At 41.9% G+C, this 25,778-nt stretch overlaps 1 protein-coding gene across 4 annotated transcripts in view; it reads left to right on the forward strand.

Moving 5' to 3' along the window:
* Positions 1-25,778, forward strand: part of col12a1b (collagen, type XII, alpha 1b) — a 150,111-nt gene that overhangs the window by 63,676 nt on the left and 60,657 nt on the right. For all 4 annotated transcript variants that reach the window (XM_026194796.1, XM_026194793.1, XM_026194795.1 and 1 more), the window contains 16 exons: positions 1,037-1,176; positions 8,843-8,972; positions 9,588-9,727; positions 10,017-10,146; positions 10,947-11,086; positions 11,190-11,319; positions 11,404-11,543; positions 13,974-14,103; positions 15,033-15,172; positions 16,035-16,164; positions 17,197-17,336; positions 17,459-17,588; positions 19,476-19,615; positions 21,173-21,302; positions 21,901-22,040; positions 22,437-22,566. In XM_026194796.1, coding sequence (XP_026050581.1) covers positions 1,037-1,176; positions 8,843-8,972; positions 9,588-9,727; positions 10,017-10,146; positions 10,947-11,086; positions 11,190-11,319; positions 11,404-11,543; positions 13,974-14,103; positions 15,033-15,172; positions 16,035-16,164; positions 17,197-17,336; positions 17,459-17,588; positions 19,476-19,615; positions 21,173-21,302; positions 21,901-22,040; positions 22,437-22,566 — 2,160 coding nt within the window. The remainder of the gene's footprint in view (positions 1-1,036; positions 1,177-8,842; positions 8,973-9,587; positions 9,728-10,016; positions 10,147-10,946; positions 11,087-11,189; positions 11,320-11,403; positions 11,544-13,973; positions 14,104-15,032; positions 15,173-16,034; positions 16,165-17,196; positions 17,337-17,458; positions 17,589-19,475; positions 19,616-21,172; positions 21,303-21,900; positions 22,041-22,436; positions 22,567-25,778) is intronic.

The raw sequence follows: 25,778 nt of genomic DNA on the forward strand, positions 1-25,778 counted from the left end.
CAACACGGACATGGACTATATTGTGGTGTGAATGCAAATTCAGGGCTTCAAATGCAAGAAGTGTGAAAATTGACCAGTAACACGTCAACCTCCACAGACCTCCATCACTGTGAATGAGTGTCCTCGTTCCTGTTTCATCCTCCCAACATGTTTGTCATTCCTGCCGTCATGTTCATCTCACATTATAACGTCATTTTATTATGTCATCACATATTCGTCATCAGTTTAATGTTGTTCAGAGGTTCTGTAGTGGAGATGGTGGTTAGTGAACTAAATCTGATTTTTAAATAAAAATTTTATCCACTCTCATTACCAAAAATGTGCTTTGATGCTCTTTACTCAAAAAGAAAAAACTTATATGAATGATCCACAAATTTGTCATATTTATTATTATGCCTAAATTTCAGAGCCCTGGTTTGTTTCAGGGTGTCCAGCTGTTGCTAAATTTACCTTTTATGATCAACAAATGCGTTATCATAACCCCAAAGACAGGTTGTTGCAAAACAGCTAATCATTATTGCTTTCCCCAAAGCATTGGTTAAAAACTGCAGAATTTTCTATAATGTCTGCCAAATTTCGTTTTTGTTATGCTGTTGTTGTTGTTGCCATAATTTTATTTGTTAGAAACCACAAATGAATCATAGTTCCCGTCTAGGATCATCAGTTATAGAAGTTGTTTCCATAATAATTGTGTTTTTGTGTTATTGTGTCCAATTTTAGAATCCTTTTTATGCATTTGGACTTTTCCTTTTGTAAAAATATATAACTTAGCTCCATTTTTATGAGACCAGTGATTTAATAAGACATTCCTGACCTGCAACTCCACTCTGAACTGGTTTAAACCTCATCACTCTGCTGCTCTCATCCTAAAATTAACCCTTCCAGCTCCATGACCCGCTGGATTGTGAGAACATCATCATAACTGCCATCTTCATCCTCCTCCTCATCAACATCATCATAATCATTTTCACCGATCGTTTCACGCACACATATACAGGTGCTGTTTATCTGACTCTACATACCTGTGTGCTTCCAGTGCTTCCTGCGTCGCCCAAAAACCTGAGGGTTTTCAACGCCACCACCACCACACTGACGGCGAAGTGGGAGCCCGCCCCCGGCGCCGTCCAGAATTACAAGATCACTTACAGACCAGTCGCTGGAGGCGAGGCCCTCATAGTAAGTTTGTGGATGAGAATATGATGGCATCATCAGTGTACAGATACATTAGAAAAGGGTGTCTATATGCCATAAATGTAGGAAGTTTGCACAAATTAAATCATAGTTAGGATGAGAAAATGACAAGGGAGCACATTAAAATATCTCTGTTTAAAAAAAATCATTGGATGTTTCCAGAGGGCGCTGACTGAAGTGATCAACTGCAAGAACTGAAAATGAAAACTGTTTAGGTCAGAAAGAAGTGAGATTTCTCGACCTCTGCCTCCTCTCCAATCCAGACTTGTGGCAATTTGTGAATCAGTTTCACAGTTTGATATATTTTTGTGTGTACATGAAGACACCTGTATTTCAAGACATGTTAAACTTAGCAGTCCATCCAAACCTTTTTCTTAACCTGTCCCAGTGCTGCCATCCATCCATTGTATCGGAATTTCAGGAGCGGACCACGCCTCCATACACGCTCCTTCCGGTTCTCATCTATACAGGTTCCCTCAGGCCTACAAGCTGTTCGTTCTCGTTTACGTGCCCCACCCTCCCTCCCGTTTTCAATTATTTAACATCTTCAACTCTATTTAGTACATGGAGATCTGCCAGGCTGGGAGCCGCCACCAGTCCCCCTTGGAGGCCCTCCCCAAACTGCAGCTCAATTCCTGCCCAAGCCATTCACCTTTACCTGCTAAAACCTTTGTCAAACATAAAATGAGGACGTAGGCCCAGCTGGTGAATTGTTTCTTAACCTCCTAAGACCCGAACTCTTCCACGGCATGCATTTTAAATTTGTCTTTGATATTTCGGCATATTGGGGCCCGATGAATGTAAAAACAAAGAATTACCAGATTTTTTTTTATCTTATTTTTGTTTTTAAGAAAAATGAGAGCCACATATGAGGATATTTGTTTATAATTTTGATAGAACAGTAGAAGTATAATGTAGATATCAGGTCCTTGTAGAGCAAAATTGAGTATTTTGGATTCCAGGTCCTAGGAGGTTAAGTAAAAATGGAGGATCACATACTACTTGGCCAGTTGGCATCTATCAGCTTCTTCCGAAGTCCCAAAGGCTAACCAATCCTGATAGATAGGACTCCTTCTTCAGCTTGATAGCTCCCTTCACCTCAGATTTCCACCATCTGGTACTGATGTTGCCACCTTGCACCTGAAGCTCCTTGCAGCAGCTTCAGCAATGGAGGTGCTGAACATGGTCCATTTGGACTCACTTTCCCCAGTCTCCCTCGGGATGCTTTTAAAGTTCTGCCGGAGGTGGGAGTTGAAGACCTTATGGACCTAGGCCTTTGCCAGGCATTACCAGCACAACCTCACAATACTTTCAGGTATGCCAGGTTTGTCCAGCATCCTGCTCCGCCGCCTGATCCAATTCACCAGCAGGTGGTAATCCAAGTGTTCAGAGAACATATGGCAGCAGATCCGGTGATACCATTACAAAATTGTTCATCAACCTGTAGCCTAGAGTATCCTGGTGCCACATGCACTTATGTACACCCTGATATTCAAACATGGTGTTTGTTATGGACAACCTAATTCGCACAGAAGTCCAATAACAGAACACCACTCCCAAACATAACCCTCCAGGTCTTGCTGTCATTGACATTGTTAGGTTGTTATCTCTGAATATTTAGGCCTCAATTTTAAAGGGTTAGGGTTTTTTTCTTCTCTGTCTCTGAGTCTTAGAAAGTAAAAGGTCATACTGAGTTTATATAACCTCGGTATCGCAGCTTCAGTTGATCATTTAATGTGCAGGAAATGTGCACCAAGCAGCAGAATTCACATGAAATACGGCCTCTATGATATAACCACTTGGCTCTTTGTTGTATCAGGAGACCATAGCTGGAGCTGCTTCACTGACTCTGAACAAAAGGCGAATTCAGAGATTTCCAAAGTGTTTATTCAAGATTTTACACCCAAAATGGACGAGTTTCAATGATTGTTTAGTAAATTTGACATTTATGAGAAAACGGGTCCCTCTCTGCCGTCTTGTAAACCCACTCCTGTTTTGTTTGTTTGTCGAGGGATCGAAAGAACAACACGACTAAATTCCTTTCCCAGGTGTAGTTTCCCCGCGCGCTCTTACAAAGCGAAGGTTTGTTCTGCTGTCGGGGCGCGGAGGTTCCCAGCTGTGCTGCTTTTTGACCAGTGGGAAGGTCTCGGTTTGCTTCAGCCACTTTCTGACAAATCAGTGAATATCTGAAGATGATGTGGAGCTTTAAATCTGTCAGAAAAGTCAGCGAAACGAGCCCCAAAGCACATATAGAAACAAATCAATTATGAACTGCTGGATTTGATGGGAAGTTTCCTCTACCTCCTGAGATGGGACTTCAAGATCTATAAAACTGAGCAAAAAAGACATAAAACTGTGTAGAAGGAGAAGCTAAAGGCACTGAAGAGACAAAGGCTTTCTCATTCTCACACATAAAACACATAGTTACCAAGAAGGAATCTCTGAGTTCTTTAGATGTGTTTCTAATAAAAGTCAAATTGTCGTTCATAGTCATCGTTGAGTTAGAGAATCTCGTTTGTTATTGATAAATGAGCCTAAACTGATGGCACCTGCTTTGTGATTTGCCTCCTGTGTAATGCAACTTGAATAAATGTTTAATTGTGAACCGTAAAGTAAACTGTGCAGCAGATGAGATCATCATCTCCAGTTTAATCTCTGTGAAAATGACTTCAAATCAGGGCAAATCAGGGATTTTTTTTTAAACAAGACAGAGGTTGACCAAAATCTACCATGAGTGAAAATTGGCTATAATTTTTGTGAATGATTTTCTGGCTCTTGTGCAGCATCCTGTGCCCTCACACAGGCAGTATTACATAAAAAAGAGGCAGTGAGCAAGAATAAACAATCTGCTAGCAGTGAAAGACCTTTTAGGATCCAGCTATCCTCAAAAAACCCAAAGTAAAAGCAGTCTTTGTGCAGAATCATGTACATGATATTACTGGATCTGAAGTTGTTGAATATTGCAGCTAATTTAATCACTTCATATGCTGGCTGGTAGTCTCTATAGAAATACAGCAGATCACTCTTTTACACTTATAATCTAAATCTGAAGAATTAGTTTAAATAAGTAAATAAAGCTTTGAAATACAATACATTTGAAAAACAAAAAACACAAAAAATCAGGCGGGGAATTAGAGCAGTCTAAGCAGGCCTCCTTCTGCCAGCCCACCTCCTACAACTCATGTGGGGGACACCGATCTAGTCGAGACACGCGATCTCTCCAGGACGTCCTGAATCTGTCCATGGGTCTCCTCCCAGTTAGACAAGCTCAAAACAACTTGGAGGCGTCCAGGATGTCTGAACCACCTCTGCTGGACCCTTTCAGCTCTACTCTGAGCTCCATGACCCACAGCACATGTTCATAGGTGCGGGTGGGAGTGTAGACTACAGGAGACCACTATCAGTATCTCTGTCCCAATCCTTCTCAGTCTCCTGCTCCAAACTGAGGTGCTTGAAATCCTCCCCTGGAGGCCATGACTTGTTCCCACGCCACCCTTTTTTGGCTGAGGACCGTGCACTCAGACGTGGACGTGTTAGTTCTCATCCCAGGAGCTTCTTCTCACCTGACAAAACTGTCTCAGTGCTCAACAAAGCCAACAAAAACACACGCACCATATAAATGTGCATATATCACATTAGATCTGCCAGTGCCCCTTTTTTCAATTTAGATTTTGTGCCAGTTCAGTTAATTATCTGTTCCTCGCAAGTCTTCTTCTTCTTCGAGTTAATTTAGCTCTCCGTCAACTTAACCCTCTTTGTTTGTTACACACGAAGAGTGGTGAAGTAACTCTGGTAGTTCAAGGTAGTGAGAGAAACCAGAAAAAAAAATACCCCGACTTTGTTGTACCTAATAAACTGGTATGTGAGTAGTATAATTAATGTAAAGCTTTAATCTGTAGACTCATTTAGTGATGTACAAAGAGAAATATATTTCGAAACGGAGTAAAATGTGGAGTCTGGGACTCGAGGTCTCCGACTGCACCGGAGCGATCTGTAATTTGATGTCTGGCTCATTTAAAAAGCTTTTGATATCAAAAACAGAACCAGCTGGATTTACAGTACGAGCTGGATTCGGTTTTAAATTTCACCTCCATCTCGAGATGCACATCAATGATCTGGAGGAGGTCAGTGACACACCGCCAGACATGTTTCCAGGCTCCTTCCTCACAGAGCAATTTAGCTTTTATTTGTTGACAACATCCAGCAGCACGACGGTGAGTTTGAGGAGTCCCACGTTTGACTGCCGACACTGCATTCCCACACGCTGACTCAATAATCATTAGCAGTGGAAACAAGATGAAAAGAAGCTGCGAGCAGTATGAGAAGAATCTAGAGGGGGGTCGCTGTCTCTGAGATGTTATGACAGTGTTCCCCCAAACAACGTGTCACGGCCGAGGCATGATGTCAGCGCTGCAAATCCGTCTAACGGAGCTCCGCTCCACTCGCTGCATCAGATGTGTGCGCCAGAGGACCGAGAGCATCTGGTGTCGTGCGGCCTTGTTGTTCTTAGCATCAGTCATGTGATACCAGATGAGACGCTTGTTTGTTTTATGGATGAGCTCAGGGTTTCCTCTCAAGTTTGGGAACTGGGTGAAAAAACGGGGCTTCTTCATCAGTCCAGTTCTGGGCTAAGGCTGCTGTTTTTCATATGTATAGTAGAGAAAATAGGTCAGCTTTATACTGGGGTGAAAACTCTGAAGGTCTGCAGACTGAAGTCTGAACAGTGATAAGCAATGGGATGATCCAACTGCCCTTTACACATGCAAAATACAAAAAAAGGGACAAAAATGCAGATAGAGGGCAGAACACATGAGGAAACAATTAAAGGCAGGTGAAATCAATCAGGGAGTGCCAGACGAGCACAACGGAAGGCAGGAAGTCAAATTAAACCAATACGCCAGAGAAATCTCACCTTCAAAATAAAATGGGACACGGAGGCCAACGCTAGACCAGTCAAAAGCAGAATAAAATTATCAATTCAAAACTCCCTAATGTCACAAGAGCCACAACTCCACATTACTAGAACTAGAAGGTTAATCCAATAAAGAAATCTGCAGAGAAATCAAGGATATCTTTTCCTTCTCAGGCTTAATCCACTTAATCTAATATCAGGCTAAAACATCAGACAAAGGGACTCGTTAAGTCAACCCATCATTCATCAGTCCATTCATCAGAGTTTACATGAAAGGTGGTGGCACTACAATATGTGACCAATCACAAGCATAGACAGGTCTGCTGGTTGGACTAGATCAAATTTTCATGTTGTGCAGTTTAAAGAGAATTTGACAGATTACAGCTGTTATTCCATTAAATTTGTGTTTACATGTGTAATTAATTAAATAATAATTCAATACAAAAAGAATTCAAACATATATTAATTATTACAGAAAGCAGTTTTCAAACTGCAGCCACTGGTGCATTTCATAACCGTTGATCTCTTATCTCAATCATAACCTGGCTCGGAGCAAGTTACATCTGAAGCATGTTGCCATGGCACCGCCTTCATAACACTGAAAACACAGGATTAACCTTCTAGTTTCTTTGCCAAGCTGCAAGTCATCCTTTGTTGGACAAGCCAAAATTTTAGAAAAAGCACACATAAAAAACTTTCTGTGGCATATTTCACAAAAAAGCTCAGACAAATGATTCCTGTGTCATCTTATTTCTGAGACTTTAGATGAATATTTGGCTCATTTACTGAGTGCTGCATTAGAAGATGAGCAGTGAAGTTACCTCATATTTAAATAATTATCTGGTTAAAAAAAAATGTCCCAAGTACAGTACCCACAGGAGTCACTGATTGTTTTATTAACACACTCCACTGTCTCTAAACAAGATACTCACCTTCTGTATGTTTCCCAGAATAAAATAAAACATCCAAATACCTAAAATACTGACGTAAATGGGATGTGATACCTCCAGTAATTTATCCCTTAGCCACCACAAACTGTTTATGCCCTCTGTGGATGTGTTTACAGCGCTGCATCCACTGTGTGATGGACTGCAGAGTTGTTTGCTCAGGATTTCTCAGTCTACTAGATTTCAAATCTCTCAGAGAAAGAAGTCTAAATGATGTAAATACTCTGCTGACATTCTCCTAATAACGAGTGGATGCCTCTCCAAAACATGCCCCGCTGGGAGCCGCTGCTCACTTAAGGGCTTTGCTTGAATTTTTAGAGGGCTGATGATTCGAGATCCGGATAAATGATCGCGCATTTAGAGGCTGAAACATTTTAGCCGGTGTGGCGACACCTGTGGTCAGTGGCGGTAACTGCAGATGACATCAAACACTCGCCACAGAAGATCAGCTGGTGTTTGTTTACAGCGCAGGCAAACAAACTCATGTTGATTTAATAAATAAGTCAGTCAATAATCGTCTGTTTCCCATCGTTTCATAAGTGGCTGTGATGTGATTCATGCTGTGGTAGTTTTCCACACGAAGGCAGGACACAGACAAGCTGATAAGGAGGTGGAGGTGTGCAGCTTTTCATTACTCTTCAAATATCTGAACCAGACCAGCTGCAAACAGTAAACAGTAAATTGTCTTTCACGGCACATTGTTCCCCAATTTTCATGTGATCCATGTTCCTGCAGAGGAACATCGAATCCAGTAACCCAACACAACTCAAAGAAATATACATATAAATCCATCCATTCCAACTGTGTGGAGCCAACTTGTGGCTTTTAAGGGGCAGAAATACAGGAGCACACATTGGCATGCACTCGTCTTTCTGTCTCAGAGACACGAAAATAGTAATCAGAACTATTAAGGAGCAAATAACTGGGATTTCCTTATTATCTCTGAGAGTTAATTTGTTATGTAGTCAGCAGAAATCACACAGACATCAAGTAAATAGCTGTCAAAGTCCAGAAACCCCCCCCCAGCAACATTAAAAACATAGCGAGTCATTTAAAAGATCAGAGTCAGCTGGGACAAATGAGTTTTCAGTGTGTTTGCTCTATACTTCGACATACTGTGTCTGTGACCAGGCAGGAACACGTTGAACTCCTTTAAACAACGAGCGGCTACATCACCGTCACGTCTGTCACTTCCTGGAAATGCTCCCATTTTGTTGCAATCAATGCAGGTGTTTTCTACAACATTTCCCAAATGCTCCCTCTAAATGCTCATCATGTTACCTGGCAACCACTCAGTAGTGGGCTAAAATGGCCTGGTGTTTGCATTTATCCACCTATAACGTCTTATCAAATTATCCAGTCATTTGAATTTCATGACAGTAAAATATCATTTCAATCCACAAAAGCTGAATTCAGTTCAATTCAGTTTTGTTTATATAGCGCCAAATCACAACAAATAGTCACCTCAAAGTGCCTTATACTTCAAGGCAGTGACTCTACAATAATACAACGAATATCCCAATAATCAAACAATCCCCTTTGAGCCAAGCACTTGGTGACAGTGGGAAGAATCCACCTGCCATGACCAGTCAAAACATTAAAACATATAACAAACATTAAAAACAAAAAGACTTTTTATTTGACAGCTGGCAGCAAATGTTTCTCTCATTTGTGTTTGCCATCTGTGGCGTTCTTCTTCATGAGTCAGCCACCTGTCACTAAGCTCCGATAAACTACTGTGTTTCTCCGATGTGAACACAAGTCTCACTGCCGACGTGTTTCCTGTGAACAGACGCAGGTTGGAGGGAAGAAGACGAGCGTCATCCTGCAGAAGCTGGAGCCTGACACGCCGTACTCCGTCAGCGTCGCGGCGGTGTATGCCACCGGCATCAGCAAAGATATCTCCGAAGAAGGAAAAACCAGTAAGACTCACATCCAGAGACAAAGTTTCACATTAAATATCTGCTATTGTGAAATCTGCGTCCTGCATGAATACAAGTTGCTTTCAGTTGTACAGAATTTTTTATTAAACAAAAAAGAAAAAATAGCATTTTCTTGGCTCAGAATTGGTCTTTTGGGGTTATGTAGTCAAGCCGATGAGTCTGTCTTACCTTACTTAGCAGGGAAATGTACAGACTCCTGCTATCTCTGGCCTTTGGCTAAACAAAAGCGCATGTGCCACAGTAAAAGAAACCATATCTAGAAGAAAATCTTAATCAAACATATTTTTAAAAACATCATCATATGAAGTTTTGCGATAGAAAGATCAAAAAATCATTATGAGGTGTCACTTTTTTTTTTAATCCCCTGAAAAATTAAGAAAAGCGTGATTTAATTTATTGCAAGTGACATCTTTAAGCAGCTTGTTTTGTGCATAATGCAACAACTACCCTGTTTCAACTGTTCTTGACGTAGAGTGACTCCTCTTTGGCTTTGAAAGGAGCTAGCTGAGGCTTTTGATCGCAATCCTCCAGGAAAAGATGGAGGACAGAAAAGAGAAAGCTCGCCCTGTTTCACCTGTGTTTGTGTTCCTGCAGAGCCTCTGGGCGGAGTCAGGAACCTGCAGGTGCTGAACCCAACCATGACCACCCTGAATGTGCGCTGGGAGCCCGCCGAGGGCCGAGTGAAGGAGTACAGAGTCATCTATGCTCCTGCTGCTGGAGGAGATGAGAGCATGGTAGGACCATCCTCAGCTTCCTGTCAGCCGTGACTTTGAATTACTCACCAATTTGCCTGATCATGTCTGAAACTTTTAGGTCTTTAAACACCCATTTTAAACTTATATAAAGAAATCTAATACATATTGTATAAAAAAAATTGACTCTTGCCCCCGTTACATGCAGCAACTAGAGATAAATTACTGTGTTTCACAGCTGGCGAGGAGGATTTACCCTAAGCTTGATGTTATTTCTGACTATATGTTTGCATCAGAGCAGCTAATTTGTGTATTTTCTTACTAAACTTAGGAAACTGTGTCAGCGGGCACAACCACCACCACCCTGCGAGGCCTGCAGCCCGACACTCTCTACACTGTGACCCTGGTTCCGGTTTATGCTGCAGGAGATGGAAAGAGGATGTCTGAAAATGGAAAGACAAGTAAGTTTGAACCCCCCGCACCCCCCAAAAACACCTCTGGGGATATTTCTTGGTATCCGTACAACTACAAAGAATTTACGACCCTGTCGGGACCTTTTTACACAGAGTCCATCTTCACTGATACACCACATCAATTTCAAACCATTTCGGGGACGGATGCAGTTTTATCAGGAGGCGCTGTAACCTGATTTGTGTTTTTGTCTGTTTTTTGGCAGCATAATTCTCACAGATGATATTTATATTGCTGATATCCTATCAGTGCATTTTTATGGCCCTGTGCTCCATTCATATGTAACAAACATAACATAAAGTTATATTTGGACCAATCAGATTACACGTGCTTCCAAATCTCCTTTTTTATGGGGTCATATTTCTAGGGGAAACCCTGTGGCTCAAACAGAATTCCTTCCTGAGCCCTGAAAATGATTACAAACACAACAAGAACTGAAATATCAGATGACCTGAAATAACAGATTTACCAGTTTTTGCAGAGAACCCACAAGTGTCCTCTCTGCCCTGTGCTTAGTCTGCTGGGAGGTTGTTTTGAGACATGGAGACACTAAACAGCAGATGTCAGTTGTGCTCATTAAAGAAAGGATATCGTAAAAAAGAAGAAACAACACAAAAACCACCAGCACAAATGAATAACACCTTCACTTTATAGATCGAGGAATAGCCTTGTTCCCCTCGTCTTTTCTTATTGTGAAAAACAAAATGAAATCATGATGGAAACACGACAGATTGGAATCATTAATTCAGGCTCTTCACGTGGTCTAAATCTAAAATCACTTATTGTTTAGGACCTCTGGGAGGAGTAAAGAACCTGAGGGTGTCTGACCCCACGATGACCTCTCTGAATGTGAACTGGGATGCTGCTGACGGAGCTGTTCGTCTCTACAAGGTCTTCTATGTACCCAAAGCCGGTGGGGAAGAGCAGATGGTGAGGCTCCATGCACGCCGTACCGCTTCCTATCTCCAGGAAACAACCAATTATGAGCCTGAAGCATTTAAGCAACATTTTATTTCCTAATTTTGCCAAACAGGAACAAGTTCCTGCGAGCACCACAAACATCATCCTCAGGAACCTGATGCCCGATACTCCATACACGGTGTCAGTGTTACCCGTTTACCCTGCCAGGGAAGGCAAACGCCAGTCTGAGGATGGAAAGACATGTAGGTCACTGTAGAAGATTTTTAAAATGAACCCTATGTAAAAACTCATTGTCATTTAATCGCTCATCACATTTGCGCCCTCAGTGCCATTGAGCGGAGTACGTGGCATTAGTGTGACCAACCCGACCATCACCACCCTCACTGTGACCTGGGATCCTGCTGATGGCAACGTTCAGGGATATAATATCATCTACGTTCCTGTGGATGGAGGCCTGGAGATTAAAGTAAGTGCTCTCTTCATAGAATTTATCAGATAAATGCTGATAACTGATTTGTTCTAAAGACTGCAGAAGGCTGTAAATGGATGTAGCCACGCAATGTGATTCACTGTTTGTGGATTATCATTTTTTTGACATGGTGTGCCCTGATCGTTCTGGGGGTTGTGTCAAACACAGTTGGTGGTGGAGATGAGATGATCCAGTCTCTTCCACTCGATTTGAAAAGAAATGCATGAAAGGAAACAACCCAACTGAATTGGCCAATCACAGTCATGATCAGCTGCGTTAGCAGGACAAGTTCAGAAATCAGAAAAATGTTATTAATCCTAGAGGGAGATACACAGGAGGAAAAAACAGTCATCAGCTTTGTTATTAATCTGCATCCACAGTAACAGACGAGTGAAATACTTTAAATTAATTCACCAAAACTGAAGCACAGACACCTCGGATGGTCTGCAAGTCATAAAATTTGTACATCCAATGTGCATAGTTCATGCGTTGTAATGTAAACTACTGCAAGTCTGCACAGTCAAAAAGACACAAGCAGGCACATGGACCCTCATACTTATAACAAAATGTACTCACTGGGATCTTAGCAGCTATGTGAACTCAGAAAATAAAAAGTTTGTTTGAGTCAAACTCTGGTTGGTTTTGCTCCTTGGTGCGGTTCCCTTGTGCAGATGTGCACACAATAATCGCACCAGGGTTTGAACCACAACTGCTCTGAGACCCTGTCACCTTCTGAACCCTCCAGTAGTTGGCCCAGATCAACCACCGCTTACAAATCATGCAATTTGTAGCGACACATGTTGGATCACTTGGAGATTTTGGTGTGTGAAAAGAAACCAAATTATGGCTAAAAGCTACACATTTGCAAACTATTCAGCTGATTTGTATCAGAGTAAACAAACTTTTGGTGTGAAAAATGCAGTGGCCTGTCAGTCAGAGGAGCGACAGCTCTAACTTTAAGTCTTAAACAGTATTCAAATTATAGTTAAGTCATTTTTTAAAAAGCTCCCTTGTGCAGTTTTTATGAAAAGGGAGACTATCCACAGAGACTATAATCAGTTTTGCAGCAGGCTGTAAACATGTTTATTTCCGCTGTAAAGCTGGAAGTTTAAACATGGGACTCTATGGGAAATGACTCGGTTTTGGAGCCAGCCTCAAGTGGCCGTTAGAGGAACTGCAGTTTTTAGCACTTCCTCCTGGGCTTCATCTCTTTGCCTGAGGTTTAATGTCAGTCGGTGCAGATTCTGAAATGAGCAGTTTTTAGATTGGCATTAGCTTATTAAACATCTGAGTCCTACTCGGCGTGTTCACTCTTTTCTTTTCCTTTTGCTGACAGCATCATTGCTCTTTGACAAGCTGTCATCACGCGATACTGACAGACCTTTTTTCTGCCCCTGAGGTGTTTTTACACTCGACAAAATGCTGGAGGGAGTTTGGTAAAACTCTTTTAAAGCTTGTAATAAAAAAGTCTGATAAATTTTCCAGGAAACGGCACTAAAAAAAAAAAAAATCCAAGATGCTCAACAGAAGTTTAAAAAAGACAAAACGATCAAAGCTCTCAGCAGAGATTTGGTGATGTCATGCTTTTTGACAGGATAATCCCGTCATGCAGTTGCCACACAAAACCGTCTAAATCCTTTCTGGCAACGTGAAGCTCGCATTGTTGTATGACATGTTTGTGGGTTTTATATTTCTGCAGTGCCATCAGCACTAAATAACAGCTGCGAACGCAGCCGACAGATGATTTGGCCACTCGGGTTTGTCTCCTCAGAAGCGGCTCATTTATCGTTGTCGATTGCACAACCTTCACCCCTCAATTAGCACGTCAACGTTAGTTTTGCAAAGGAATTTCAAACTGCTCGACCAAAAGAATCTGACTGCTGCTCGCGTGGTTTCGTCTCACAAACCAAAATGCTGCGCACACAAAATGTCAAATAAACTGTAAATAGCGGGAAGAAATATTTACCAGAGGAACAGGTGTTAAAGGTGTTATTTGTTTCTGCTGGTCTACGGTGGCCTTGAAAACAACAACAACAAGGAAACTAAAGCAACATTTCAGAAAATGCAATAAATAAAAAACTGGAGGAACGTAGAAATATGTCTAGTGTTTAGATGTTTTTCAAACCACTCCTGAAAGCGGAATAAAAACTGGACCACTGTAGAAAAGGCCTTGTGATGATCCACAGGTTGTTTCAGAAGATTCTTCTGCTTTAAAAACAAAAAAGGGATTTTCCTTTTAAAACACAAGAAATATTTCAGCTTTTAAAAATTCCCATGTTAGGCATTAAGGTAAGCTAATTTACTATTTTCATGAGACTCAGACACTTTCTCAGGAAGACTTTTATTTGTGTTTTGACCTTGTTGAGGTCAAACATATGGACTCTCTGGGATTTAGTTTCAGGATAAATCTGATGCATCTTTTCGTAGGAGACCGTGTCTGAGAGTACCACCACATTCATCATGAATAAACTGCTGCCGGACACCCGCTACACCGTCACCGTGGTCCCCGTCTACGCCGAGGGAGACGGACCAAGCCTGTCTGAGACTGGCAAGACAAGTGAGTATCGAGGCTTGAGGTCACGTGACACCCATAGTATGTTTAGAAATGTGCTCAGAAGGACATTAAAAAACACCCGAGCCTTAAAGAAACAATTAAACAGAGTCTGACTGAACTAAAAGTTGACTGAGGAGGAAAACTGGCTCGGTTTTGGCTTACTGCTCTTTGCCACAATACATCAATAAGGAACATTTTTAGCAGATTACAACGTTTTCAGAGGAACACATAGCCGACCTGCGCTATGTATTATCTTATAACATGTTAAATAGAGACCTGTTTCCAGTTGGGCATTCATCCTGGCCAAAGCAAATTCAAAGACACAGAATATCCCATTTTTTTCCATTTTGCCTCCCTCACCTGGCGGGATGCCTCGTTTGCATTGGCCATGTGGGTGTTTGTCACAGTGAATAGCAATGAAAGCTTAAAAAAGCAGTGAAAAATGACGAAGCAAGGTACAAACCACTGGAAATAATGGGTTCAGAGAGCAGAGAGCCGGGCCAATGCTGATCCCGGCCTTCAAGCCAGTCCAGACTAGACATCACGTTAACGGAATATTTTCTGTCACTGACGGGAAAATCTGAAGGCAGTCTGCCATCTTCACAGGTTAGAATAGTGATGGTAGATCTACCATAGCGATCAGTGATTCACATGCAACATTTTTAAGGACAGTACTTGCGGCATATCATTCGTAACATTAAACGTACTTTGTAGACTTTTCCATCGAGTGTCGTTACTCCAGGGTCAGAGGTGCAGACTGAGGGCATACTGCAGGATTTCCTCTTTCAAACGTTTGTACAGCTTCACAAAGTTCCCTATTTAAAGATTTGAAACTTATCACCAGAAACCACTTAACCTCTGACTACACTAAAGATATGTCACTCAGATCCAGGCACTGACTGACTTCCTGTTCTGGCTGTACTTCTGTTCAGAGCCACTGGGCTTTGTGAGGAACCTGCAGGTGACCGATCCCACCACCAGCACCTTGAACGTTCGCTGGCTGCCACCGGAAGGGAATGTGCGCGAGTACATCGTAATCTGGGTGCCCACAGCTGGAGGAGAGCAGGATGTGGTAAGGATGTGGAAGTTTCTTCTTACTTTAATTACTTTAAAAATCCTTGTGGGCAAAAAGCCAGTGCAAAGTGCTCCTGTGTGTGTAAAATTGGACCTCTGATGAATCAAAGTTAGGAGTCTCGTCTTTAAGGGGAGATCAGGTAGCCATGTGAGCAGATCTTATTTTTCCCTTTTGGCTCTCACTGTGGCGTCGAGTCAGCGGCGTGAGGTCGTTTCCAAGGCAGTTACACACCAGAGCGTTCTTGTGTTGGGAAAAGTTGTAAGATCACGATATCAAAAGATGAAAACCACCAGATGATGTTGTTGCCTTTTTAAAAAAAAAAGATGTTTTCTTGCAAATAATGGAAAACATTTGACAGAGAAATGAGATCTATTGAGTCAGGAGAAAGTTTGACTATTTTCTGTGAAGTTGTGGTGATATCTTGTTTAGTTTCATTACCCCAAAGGTTATGTCAGAAGATGTCGTAAAATAAGATGATTTGATTTGTTTTATTTCATTATCTCAGCGTGTTGGCACATTTTAGGAAAATTCGATTAAATGGACAAAGAAGAAGTAGAATTTTGAAAGTGCAGCAGAGGCCTGAAGGAGTGCATGCAAAGGAAGACTTGCTCTCATTTTTTCTATCTGAAGCTCTATCCTGTCCCAGGACAGCCTTTAAAGTGGTAGCCCTGTGCAGAAATCCATCTTTATCTCCGAGTCTTAACTGTTCCTGATACTGAGTGAAGCTGCGTCCAAGAAAACATTAAACGGTGACATTGCTCATTCTGAGAATCTGTCTGCGGCTGCCAAAGCACTCATTTGTTCTCCAGATCAAGGAGTTCATCCAGTTCAAAGTCGTTTCTTCCTCCCCCCAACTCAGGACTCGGTTCCTGGAACCGCCACCAGCACGGTGCTCAAGAACCTGGATCCAAACACAGAGTACACTGTCACCGTGGTGCCCGTCTACCCCGAGATGGAGGGAAAGTCCATGTCCGAAAATGGGAAGACAAGTGAGTCCTGCTGACTGATTTACAGCTAAAACTTGTGGTTTGAAGTAATTTTACTCGGTTTTTTGTCTTATTTGGAAAAATAATGAGCTGCTACATCTACATGGACCCAAGACCTAATGAAGATGTCTGATTACAGTTGGAAACTCTGAAATGTTAAAATATGAAGTGACGAGAGAAAAACAGAGACATAAATATAAAACTGAAGATTTCTGTCAGATGGTTTTTGTGGGAAAGCCAGCAGTTTACTTGAAATCATCCTAAATAATGAAAGTACTTCAGATGGTTAACAAAGTTTCTTTAACATCCAAGGCTAAATGGAAACACTAAAATAATGGCAGCTTAGTCAGGCTGTTAAACCCAAGTGGGCATTTTCTTTTTGTGCCAGCGTTGAAGACTAAACCCGATATATCACACACATATATCACATACAAATCACAGACTTATATCAGATTTATCACCGACATAGCCTGTGTTAAATTCCACCATTAAAAAGCAGCAGTCATTGCATTTACATTAACCTGATTTTCCCTTCATGGCAGCATTCACCTGAATTTAATGGAAGGGGAATGTTCAGAAACGACTAATGCTAAATCTTGAGCGCATGCACCGACTTCAGGCTTGGACGCTGTGGCCTGAAAGGCTGCTGTTAGGTTTCTGGGTCTTTGTAATGCTCTCAACGACAGCAGTGAACCTGGACATCAGAGTCAGGCAGTGATTTATGAATGGCACCAGTGTCTAGAGATGGAAAAGGAGGCCACACTGAAGGTACAATCCAGCAAATTTAAATCAGGCATAGCTGGAGTCCTAATGACCCTTTATAGAAATCACAGTTCTCAGAGTTAAACAGCGTTTTTCTTGCTCAGCTTCTTTCAAGAATCAAGCATGAACTTGATTTGATGTTGGGAATAATCTAAAGACAATTCAAGTTTAAATCTAAAAATATTTGAGTCCCTAGGGCTGGATGCAGGTAGGAAATATTCAGGGATATTTTAGATACCATGTAAGCGCTAAGTGCCTTTTCCTCCTTCTCAGATCCTTTGGGTGGAGTAAAGAACTTGAAGGTGATCGACCCAACCATCAACACTTTGACAGTGCGCTGGGATCCAGCAGTGGGCAACGTCCGGACCTACAAGGTCTTCTACACGCCCCAACCAGGAGGAGAAGAACGCATGGTACAAAACAAACAAACTGTTTTATGGACCAATTTCAGGGTCTTATCTTGGTTCAAATACCCAGTAAAAGTAATAGTAATCAGGTAATCTGCTAATGAAGGCTTTGGCACTTTGTTGAACAGGAGGAGGTGTCTGGTGGCACCACCACCACCATCCTGAGGAACCTGGACCCTGACACCGCGTACAAGGTGGCGGTCGTTCCAGTCTACCCAGACGTGGAGGGCATAAGGCAGGAGGAGAAGGGAAAGACAAGTGAGTGGATCACTCAGGGTTTTCACAAAGGGGAGCAGCATTTTTTAGATTCCTGGAGGCATGTGTGCGTTGCTCCAAAGAGTCAGATGACCAAATCTTGTTTCAGACAGACAGACAGACAGGACCAAAAAGGAACAGTGGGATTTTCTTAAACCACAGAGTGTGTAAAAGATGGCATTACCTGAAGGTTTTAGTCCTGGCATTTTAAATCCTCAGTGTTAGCAGTGTTTGCAGGCAGTGAGCACGTCACAGTCAGACCTGGAGGAAATGATGACCTCGAGGCTTCTGAACAGGACTTCACAACCAATGGGTGATGTCACTACATCCAATTTTTATAGACGTTTCAGGATTTCTGTCGTTTTAGACAGATGTGGGGAAATTCGATTGCAGAGGAAATCACATGACATTTCTTTGCACCAACATGGAACCACTACATCAACATAAAACACACTTACAGACGTTTATTGCACCGTAGGAAGGTTTTGGCCTGTCCACCTGGGCAACCGTTGATGGCATGAGAATCAAAAGGCAGTTTTTTTTATTAGCCATTTCCACTTAGGCCCCGCCCTTTCTGAGTATTTCCCCAGCGATCCCACATGTTTTCATATTCACCATCCAGCAGCGGTTATGCAGTTATTAGTTTGGACTGCTTTGATAATCTGTCCCTGATGGTGCGTTCGAGAGCCCTCTCCAAAGAACGCGTGTTTTATTGCATCTATAAAATTGATTCTTTTCGTGCTATTGTTTGCAAGACTTATTTATTTACGGGATCTTTGTCTGTATTTGAACTTTTTTTTTATTACAGCGCAGCACATGACGGAAACACTCACAGACACCGGGGAGGTCATTTTTACAGAGACAGAAAAAAACAGAAAATGAATGAAAAGTAAAACAATATGCTACTGCTGCCCATCTCTCCATAAGTAACATCTCCACTACATCGCCTGTGTCGTGTCTTTGGACTGACACACTGGGTTTCCCATCATCATATATGAGTTTTTCCTCTGTTTTTGTGGGTTTACCACACTTTTCACTACACAGTAAGACCAAATGAATCACAGCCAGTGAAGACAGATGACAGTTTTGTCAAATATGCGATCATCATCTTCTGCATTTCTCAGAAGTTTATTTTGTCTTCTGTTAAAAATCTTTTCTTGTTGTATCACTAGAGGTCGATGTTTTGACCACACATAAACTTGATTGATGCTTTCTAGCAGAAAGTCTTTACAGATAAGCTTGAGGTACTTCCTTCGATTTCTATCTGTCCTGCATTACCAGAACCATCTGACACTTACAGCCAGAGTCATGAAGAGTAAGCTGACTCATAGCACACACCACCAACTAAAAGTGCTTTTATTTAAGTGTTCTTTCCAATAATGTCCTTTTTTTAAACCATCATTTTTACCAGCTGTGTGGAAAACCTGCCAGCAATGTAAGGTTTGCAGTCAAATCATGAGAAAAACCACCTTAAAGGTCTGATGTTTTCAGCCAGACAGCAAGAAAATAGTCCCTGTTTATATAAACGCTTGTGGCTTGCAAATGAATGCCAGAAAGTTTAGGCAACTTCCCTGAGTCTGACACATCTGGACACTCCTGATGTGGCAAACGCATCCATCTGGAGCACCCTGCAGGATAAAACAAACGCTAAGGGTTATTTGCAGCAGTTATTTAAACTTTTTTTTTATTGGAGGAATTCTTTAATGTCTAAAAAACAGTTTAATAGGGTTTCTTTATGGAATACCAGAAAGTTTAGACAGGCACAGGAAGGAAAGAAGACTCCTCTGTGACTGACAGCCTCCCCGGCTTTGGAACATCTGGTCTGTCCTGATGAGGTGAACTCCACCCGCCCGCATCGTGTCAGGCTGTGATGTGTCCCGTCTGTTTCAGAGGCTCTGGGCGGAGTGAAGAATCTCCAGGTGACCGACCCCACCGTCAACTCACTGAGGGTCCGCTGGGACCCGGCTGAGGGCGACGTCAGACAGTACCAGATCATCTACGTCCCCGCCGCTGGAGGACAGGAGAGCGTGGTAAGCTTTTACTGACCTCATAATCCTATCAAAGAAGGCAGGTCCGGTTTTCATAAATGTTAGCAGCTGCGGGTTTTTCAATTATTTCTGTTATAAATGTCAAACCTGTTATGATGAAAGATGAATCAAATTTGACTAAATTCAGCTGAGTTCAGACTTTTCTCGGGAGCACACGAGTGCATCAAAGCCTTATAGCATCTTCCTTTCATGACACAGAAAACACAATCAGAATTCTCACTGGGAGCACAAATTAAAACGCCACAGGATATTTTATGTGCCGCTAATCACTTAATTCTTCTATAGTTTTATAGCGTCTTTGTTTGCGAGTTGATGCCTAGAACATTAGCAGAGAATGAGAGACTGCGACGAGCTGACGTGAGCAAACAGTTCAAGTTAGTTTATCCAAACCCGTAAAACCGTCGAAGTGCGTGTTTCTGTTTGGGGTTTTTATTTTTTACAGTATTAGAATAAATGATGCTAGTTTCATTCTCACGCTACGTGTGAGCTGATTTCAAGAGTTCTGGGAAAATTTAAACAAATGAGTAAGTGGAGACAGAGAAGAGCTGATCATCAGGGAGCCTGTTCACTTCCTGTTAATCCAGCTGTGCTGACCTCTACATCTCGGAGTGAGGTGGCCAAAGAGGATAAAAATAAGAAAGAAACCTGACTAATAAAAATGTTCAAAGGCACCCATGTGAAGAAGAAGTGTCTAAAACCAGAAATGGAGACAATGACTGGCCCCAAACATCTGTTAGTGAGATGACCAGGAAGCTGAGTTACAGCTGAAACAGCCAAACACAGACAAGAGCAGAAGGCTTAATCCTTGCCTCGATTCAAAATCTGAGATGATGAAGTTATACTTCAGAATAACACAGATCGCTCCTTTGTTTTTGTCAGGGACTCCCTGCACCATTCAGAAGCAGTCAACCATGAGGAGACACTGAATGTCCTTTAGTTTCTGGTTTCACCGTCACAGAAATTCCAAACGGCAGCTGTCGTGAAATAGCTCACGGAAGTCTCAATGTGGAACTAAATCTATAAAATAAATAAATAACAACATGAAGATTGTTTAAAGAAAAATGTTTACCCCATGCAAAGAGTTTTTTGGCTGGAGCAGCTCCGTATGGCCATATTCATTCTGGATTTCATGAGAGTGGGGGTTCTTTGGTATTTAGAAATTTATGGCAGTAAATGATGGACATTGGTTGAAAACAAAAACGAAGTAAAAACAGTATAATTTTGAGAATTGTGGTCCAAAGCACCTAAAAATATAAGTGCCTTGTGTAAGTTTCTTGCTTGGAGCCACGGACTGCAAACTTTCCAAAGGTGCCAACGTCTGTGGCTGGTTTGCGGGAAAAATCTCTCTTAAAAGCTGCTTCAGTCCCAGGTGAGAATCCCTGACTGACTTTAAATGACTAAGTTAAAGCACATTATATAATATAATCCTGGACAGTGTTTAGTAAGATCATTTTCTCACCTCCAGGTAGTGAGATAAATAAATTCCATTAAAGTCACCCATCCGTGGCTGATATTTGCTTATTAATTTTCCCTTCACAGACTCAGGTGTCTGGGATTACGACCAACACAGTGCTGAGAGAGCTGCGTCCAGATACTGAGTACAAAGTGACACTGGTTCCCATTTACCCCGACACGGAGGGAAAACGAGCATCGGAGAACGGGAAGACCAGTGAGTGCATCAAATTCTCTTTCTGGGATTCACGAGGCTGCGACTCAAAAATCCACAGACTTGATACAGGAGTTACTTTTTTCCACAAAACTACACTCACCAACTATATTTTGCAGTAGAAATTATGAATCTATCCATAAAAAGAGCCTTATGGTCATGACAGGATGCAAACCTTAAAGGTGCGCTGTAATGTAAGCTGGCTGCACACCGTTTTGGGAGGTGGATAAAGATGAAAGAAAGAAAGTAGTTCCTTTATAAAACCTTTCACAGATACGTTTTAGATTTTTTTTAAATAACTGGATAATGATTTCTGAAAAAAAAAAAAGACTCTTTCAAGTGTAATTTTTAGATTTTTGGGGTGCTTTGAACACCAGAAGTTTAGTGTAGAGAAGACAAACATCCCAAACCAAAACTACTCTGTAAGAGTAGATATACTGGCCAGAGGAGAACACTCAGCTTTAATATATCAAGAACCAACATGGCAGTTGCAGGAGGTTTAGCTAAAGAGGTATATGAAACTCAGCAGATGTTGCTTCTCTGTGACATTTGACACTCGAGGAAACTGGTCTGAAATGTAACCACCATGTTGTGCTCACAGAGGCTCTGGGTGGAGTGAAGAACCTCCAGGTCACTGATCCCACCACCAGCTCCCTGAAGGTGCGCTGGGAACCGGCGGAGGGCAACGTCCGGCAGTACCGCATCTTCTACGTGCCCGCGTCCGGAGGCGCCGAGGACATGGTTAGAGATCACACTGACTTCCTGTCCTGTCATGTGTCACAAAGGAAAACTGGACATTAGCTCAGACAGGCAAAGCAGATTCACATCAGCTCATCAGATGCCTTTTTCTGCATATCAGGAATTATTTAATCTGCTTTAACTTGCCCAAATCTGCAAGCTGCCTTGTAGCCCACCTACACTTCGGCATTTGCTTTTAATGCTGTTTCTGATTCAACCAGTGTCATGTTTCTCATCACTCTGCATGTTCTGTACAAGGGGTCCAGCTAGTTTTTCACCAAAGTCAAATTTTCCTGTTTCTGTGGATGATTACTGCAGAATCAGTGCCAGAATGATCCTCCTCAGATCCGCCACTTCTGCTTTCTTTTGACTGACAGCTGTGTTTCTGTGTACGAACAGGAGCAGGTGTCCGGCGGCACCACCAACACCATCCTAAGGAACCTGCTATCAGACACTCCCTACACTGTGACCGTGGTCCCAGTTTACCCCGAAGGAGAAGGTCTCCGCCAGTCAGACAAGGGAAAGACACGTAAGTTGTCAGAACGAGAGCATTTACAGGTGCACTGCCGCCCTGCCTGTGATCAGATTTTTGAATTATCTGCAGTAAACATTACACACTACTAAGAAACAGAACAGATGTCATTCAAAGTGGCAGTGCTGCAGCTCCAGATGTTGCTATTTGACAGACACGTCAGTCAGAGCAGGCTTTAGAACTTTTCGGGGCGGCCTGGAAGAGACGAGAGAAAATATAAATGTTCCAGAATGATTTTAAACAGGTGCTGCTGCACATTTTTGTAACTAAATACTAAAAATTATGAGGCTGTAAATGAGCACAGTATGGGCACTTTATAACTGCTGTCGGTATCTCAATGGTCTGGATAAAGAAACGCTCTTCCTTGAAGAGGAAAAAAAGTTGCTTAAAAATGTCAGCATCAGCGAATGTTGGTTTGTAAATTGATCGCAGAAAACTGATCTGAGCCACAGGTCAGAAGCGAATGAGTCGAGCTTTGAAGGTGCAACTTTGACCTGTTGAGAATCTGCACAAGCGATGAAGTCTGAGCTTCACTTGAACAAGATTAAATCTATCACCAGCAGCAAACAAAGGCCAGAGGTCGTGGTTTTAATGGAGAGTTGTCAGTAAACCTTAAGTAGAAACAGAACATTCATGCCTTTGCTGAGATAAATAAAGGATAATATCATCATCTTATTATGTCTCCACTCTAATGCAACCAAGACACAGGTTTAGTGTGTTTGCTGGCCTTCAGTGAACATGAACCCCCTCAACTCACACAAATTACAGCTTCTTTTTAAAGTTTGACACCAGATACATTAACTTTATAGAGAAACCCTATCTTCCAGGTAAACCTTCGTGGAAAAGGTACTGCAATCTGCAGAATTTGCCAGAACCTTTAAATCAGACCCCCACCCCCCACACACACACCTCCTACCTCTGGAGGATTGGATGGAACATAAGAGAAGCTGAAGAAAGTGAATGATAGCAATGAAGAAAACAACTCTAAAACTACCGTTTGAAGAATCTGTCCTCCCAGACTCAGTCCTCCAAGCATTTGCAGAACTGCTGGTTTGTCTGCATCTCTGTGGTTTGATGTCCTGTTGGGTTCCTTGGGTTTGTTTCTGCCCACACGGCATGCCACGCTCTGTCAGCAGAAATGCATCCTGGGGTTTTGACATGTGATGCCACTGGAGTGAGGCATGGAAACAATTCCACAGACGGGTCCAGCAGCCAAACTGGAACTGAATATTTTCTGTCCTGTCAGGATAGTTTTAGGTGGGGGGGTGTTTGCACAACCCTTGTCTAATTTTCGGTGTACATGGTGTTTCATTCGCCGTTTCATTGCTTAGAAATGGTGTCGTGTTGAAATCTTGGAATATTTTTCCCTTACCATCCCTCCGCGGTTGGGTTATTATGGTTAGCTGTCACACACACATACTGGTTATGGCAGGCAGAAGTTGGTGACTCAGGTTCAGGTAGGCGACGCTCCTTTTGTTTTACGGGTTGGATTCCCAGAAACCGATCCACAAATACCCGGTTGGACTTTTTTTGTTTGTTAAAGCTGAAATATGAGACAGCAAGGACTAAAAATGTGACAGTTTGGAAGGGTTGTTTAAGTCCTCCGATCATTTACATATCAAGCACTTTATACAGACGTGCTGGCTGCTGCAATAAGCGAACCAGTAGCATCTGCGTGTTGAAACATGACACCACCTCTCTATCACAGCAGCAGCAGTGACACATCGGACCTCAGAGTGAGTCACTATCAGAGAATATGAGCCTGAGGGTGACATTAATGAAGTTTTATTACCAGTGTTGGTCCAGTTTTACTGTTTTGCTCCCTGGAGAAATTTGTCATGTTTGGTCTGGACAGAAACAGCAAATTAAATGTTACAGATTACATAATCTCTCTGAAGGACAGAGTAATTTTGTCCCTGGATGACAGACTTTACAGAAAACAATGACTGTGAAGGTTTCACTCTGGAGGTTTTTACCTTATCGAGGAGGAGGCATCTAGTTTTCCTTTTACTGGCTAGAGCTCAAGATACCGGGGGATACACACATCTGGTTTGGTTTAAAAGAGGCTTTTGCATAAATCCAAATCTGTGCTACTTCTCTCTCTACACATAGACATTGTAAACTGACTGTCCTGCAGATTTGTGCTGCACTCAGCATATCATTTCAATCCCGTAGTTTCACAATGATATAAATTCTTGGATTACAGATTCTTTCTTCATAAAAGACATTTTTTGTTGTATTGAACCAGTTTTACCAACAAAGTAAATCACATTCTAAAAATAAACACAAATTAAAACGCGATTAACAGAATTTAGAAATGATTCAAATAACTTAAACGATCCAATTGTTATTATCTTGTTTGATTATGTAAAGGCTACGCTTCAGAGCATTTCACCACATAAGTTATAGTCTTACAGCCCTTTGTGACATGTTTATTTTAGTTTAGTTAGAACACCACAGTCACACAATAACACAAACAGACTAACCGCTAAAGTTAGCCATAAACCAGCAGGTCTGAAAGCCCAATGAAGGGTTTCAGTTTCTAGTCGGAAAACACTTTAAACGTAACTTTGACTTCAACTGATCATTTTTCAGTTTGCTAATGCTAAAGTTGGTTGGAGACCACAGCCCGACCAAAATTATTGTGATTGTGTACAATGAACTATGAGCTCGTTGCCTTTGAAGCGGTTGCTTCAAAGGCAGGCACCAGGTCTTCAACCACTTTGTTCAACCACTTCAACCTCATTGGTTCAGTTCAGTTTTATTTATATAGTACTAAATCACAATAACAGTCACCTAAGAGTGCTTTACATTGTAAGGTAAACACCCTGCAATAATAGAGAGAAAGCCCAACAATCGGATGACTGCCTATGAGGCAACAGTGGGAAGAAAAAACCTCTGGCAGAAACAGACTCATGGAGGAGCGGACATCTGCATCAGGCATCAGTGTGCTATCAGTTTGCAGTTAAACGGAATCAAGTTGGGCATTACATGCAGCCTGTTTTTGATAAATATGGAGGAAATTACAAATCTGTTGCTGTTTACATACACAGAAATTCACAAAAACAAAAATCCAGATTAACTACTTACATTTAAGTAAAGGCATAAAGTACATTTCTGCACAGCGTAGTGTGATTTTCCCCTTCACACCTACCTACAACAGAAAAAGGCAGTATTGAGGGGGCTGGGACTAGAGGTTTCTGCTTATT

This window comes from Astatotilapia calliptera, chromosome 15 (genome assembly GCF_900246225.1).
Source record: "Astatotilapia calliptera chromosome 15, fAstCal1.2, whole genome shotgun sequence".
Taxonomy (NCBI): domain Eukaryota; kingdom Metazoa; phylum Chordata; class Actinopteri; order Cichliformes; family Cichlidae; genus Astatotilapia; species Astatotilapia calliptera.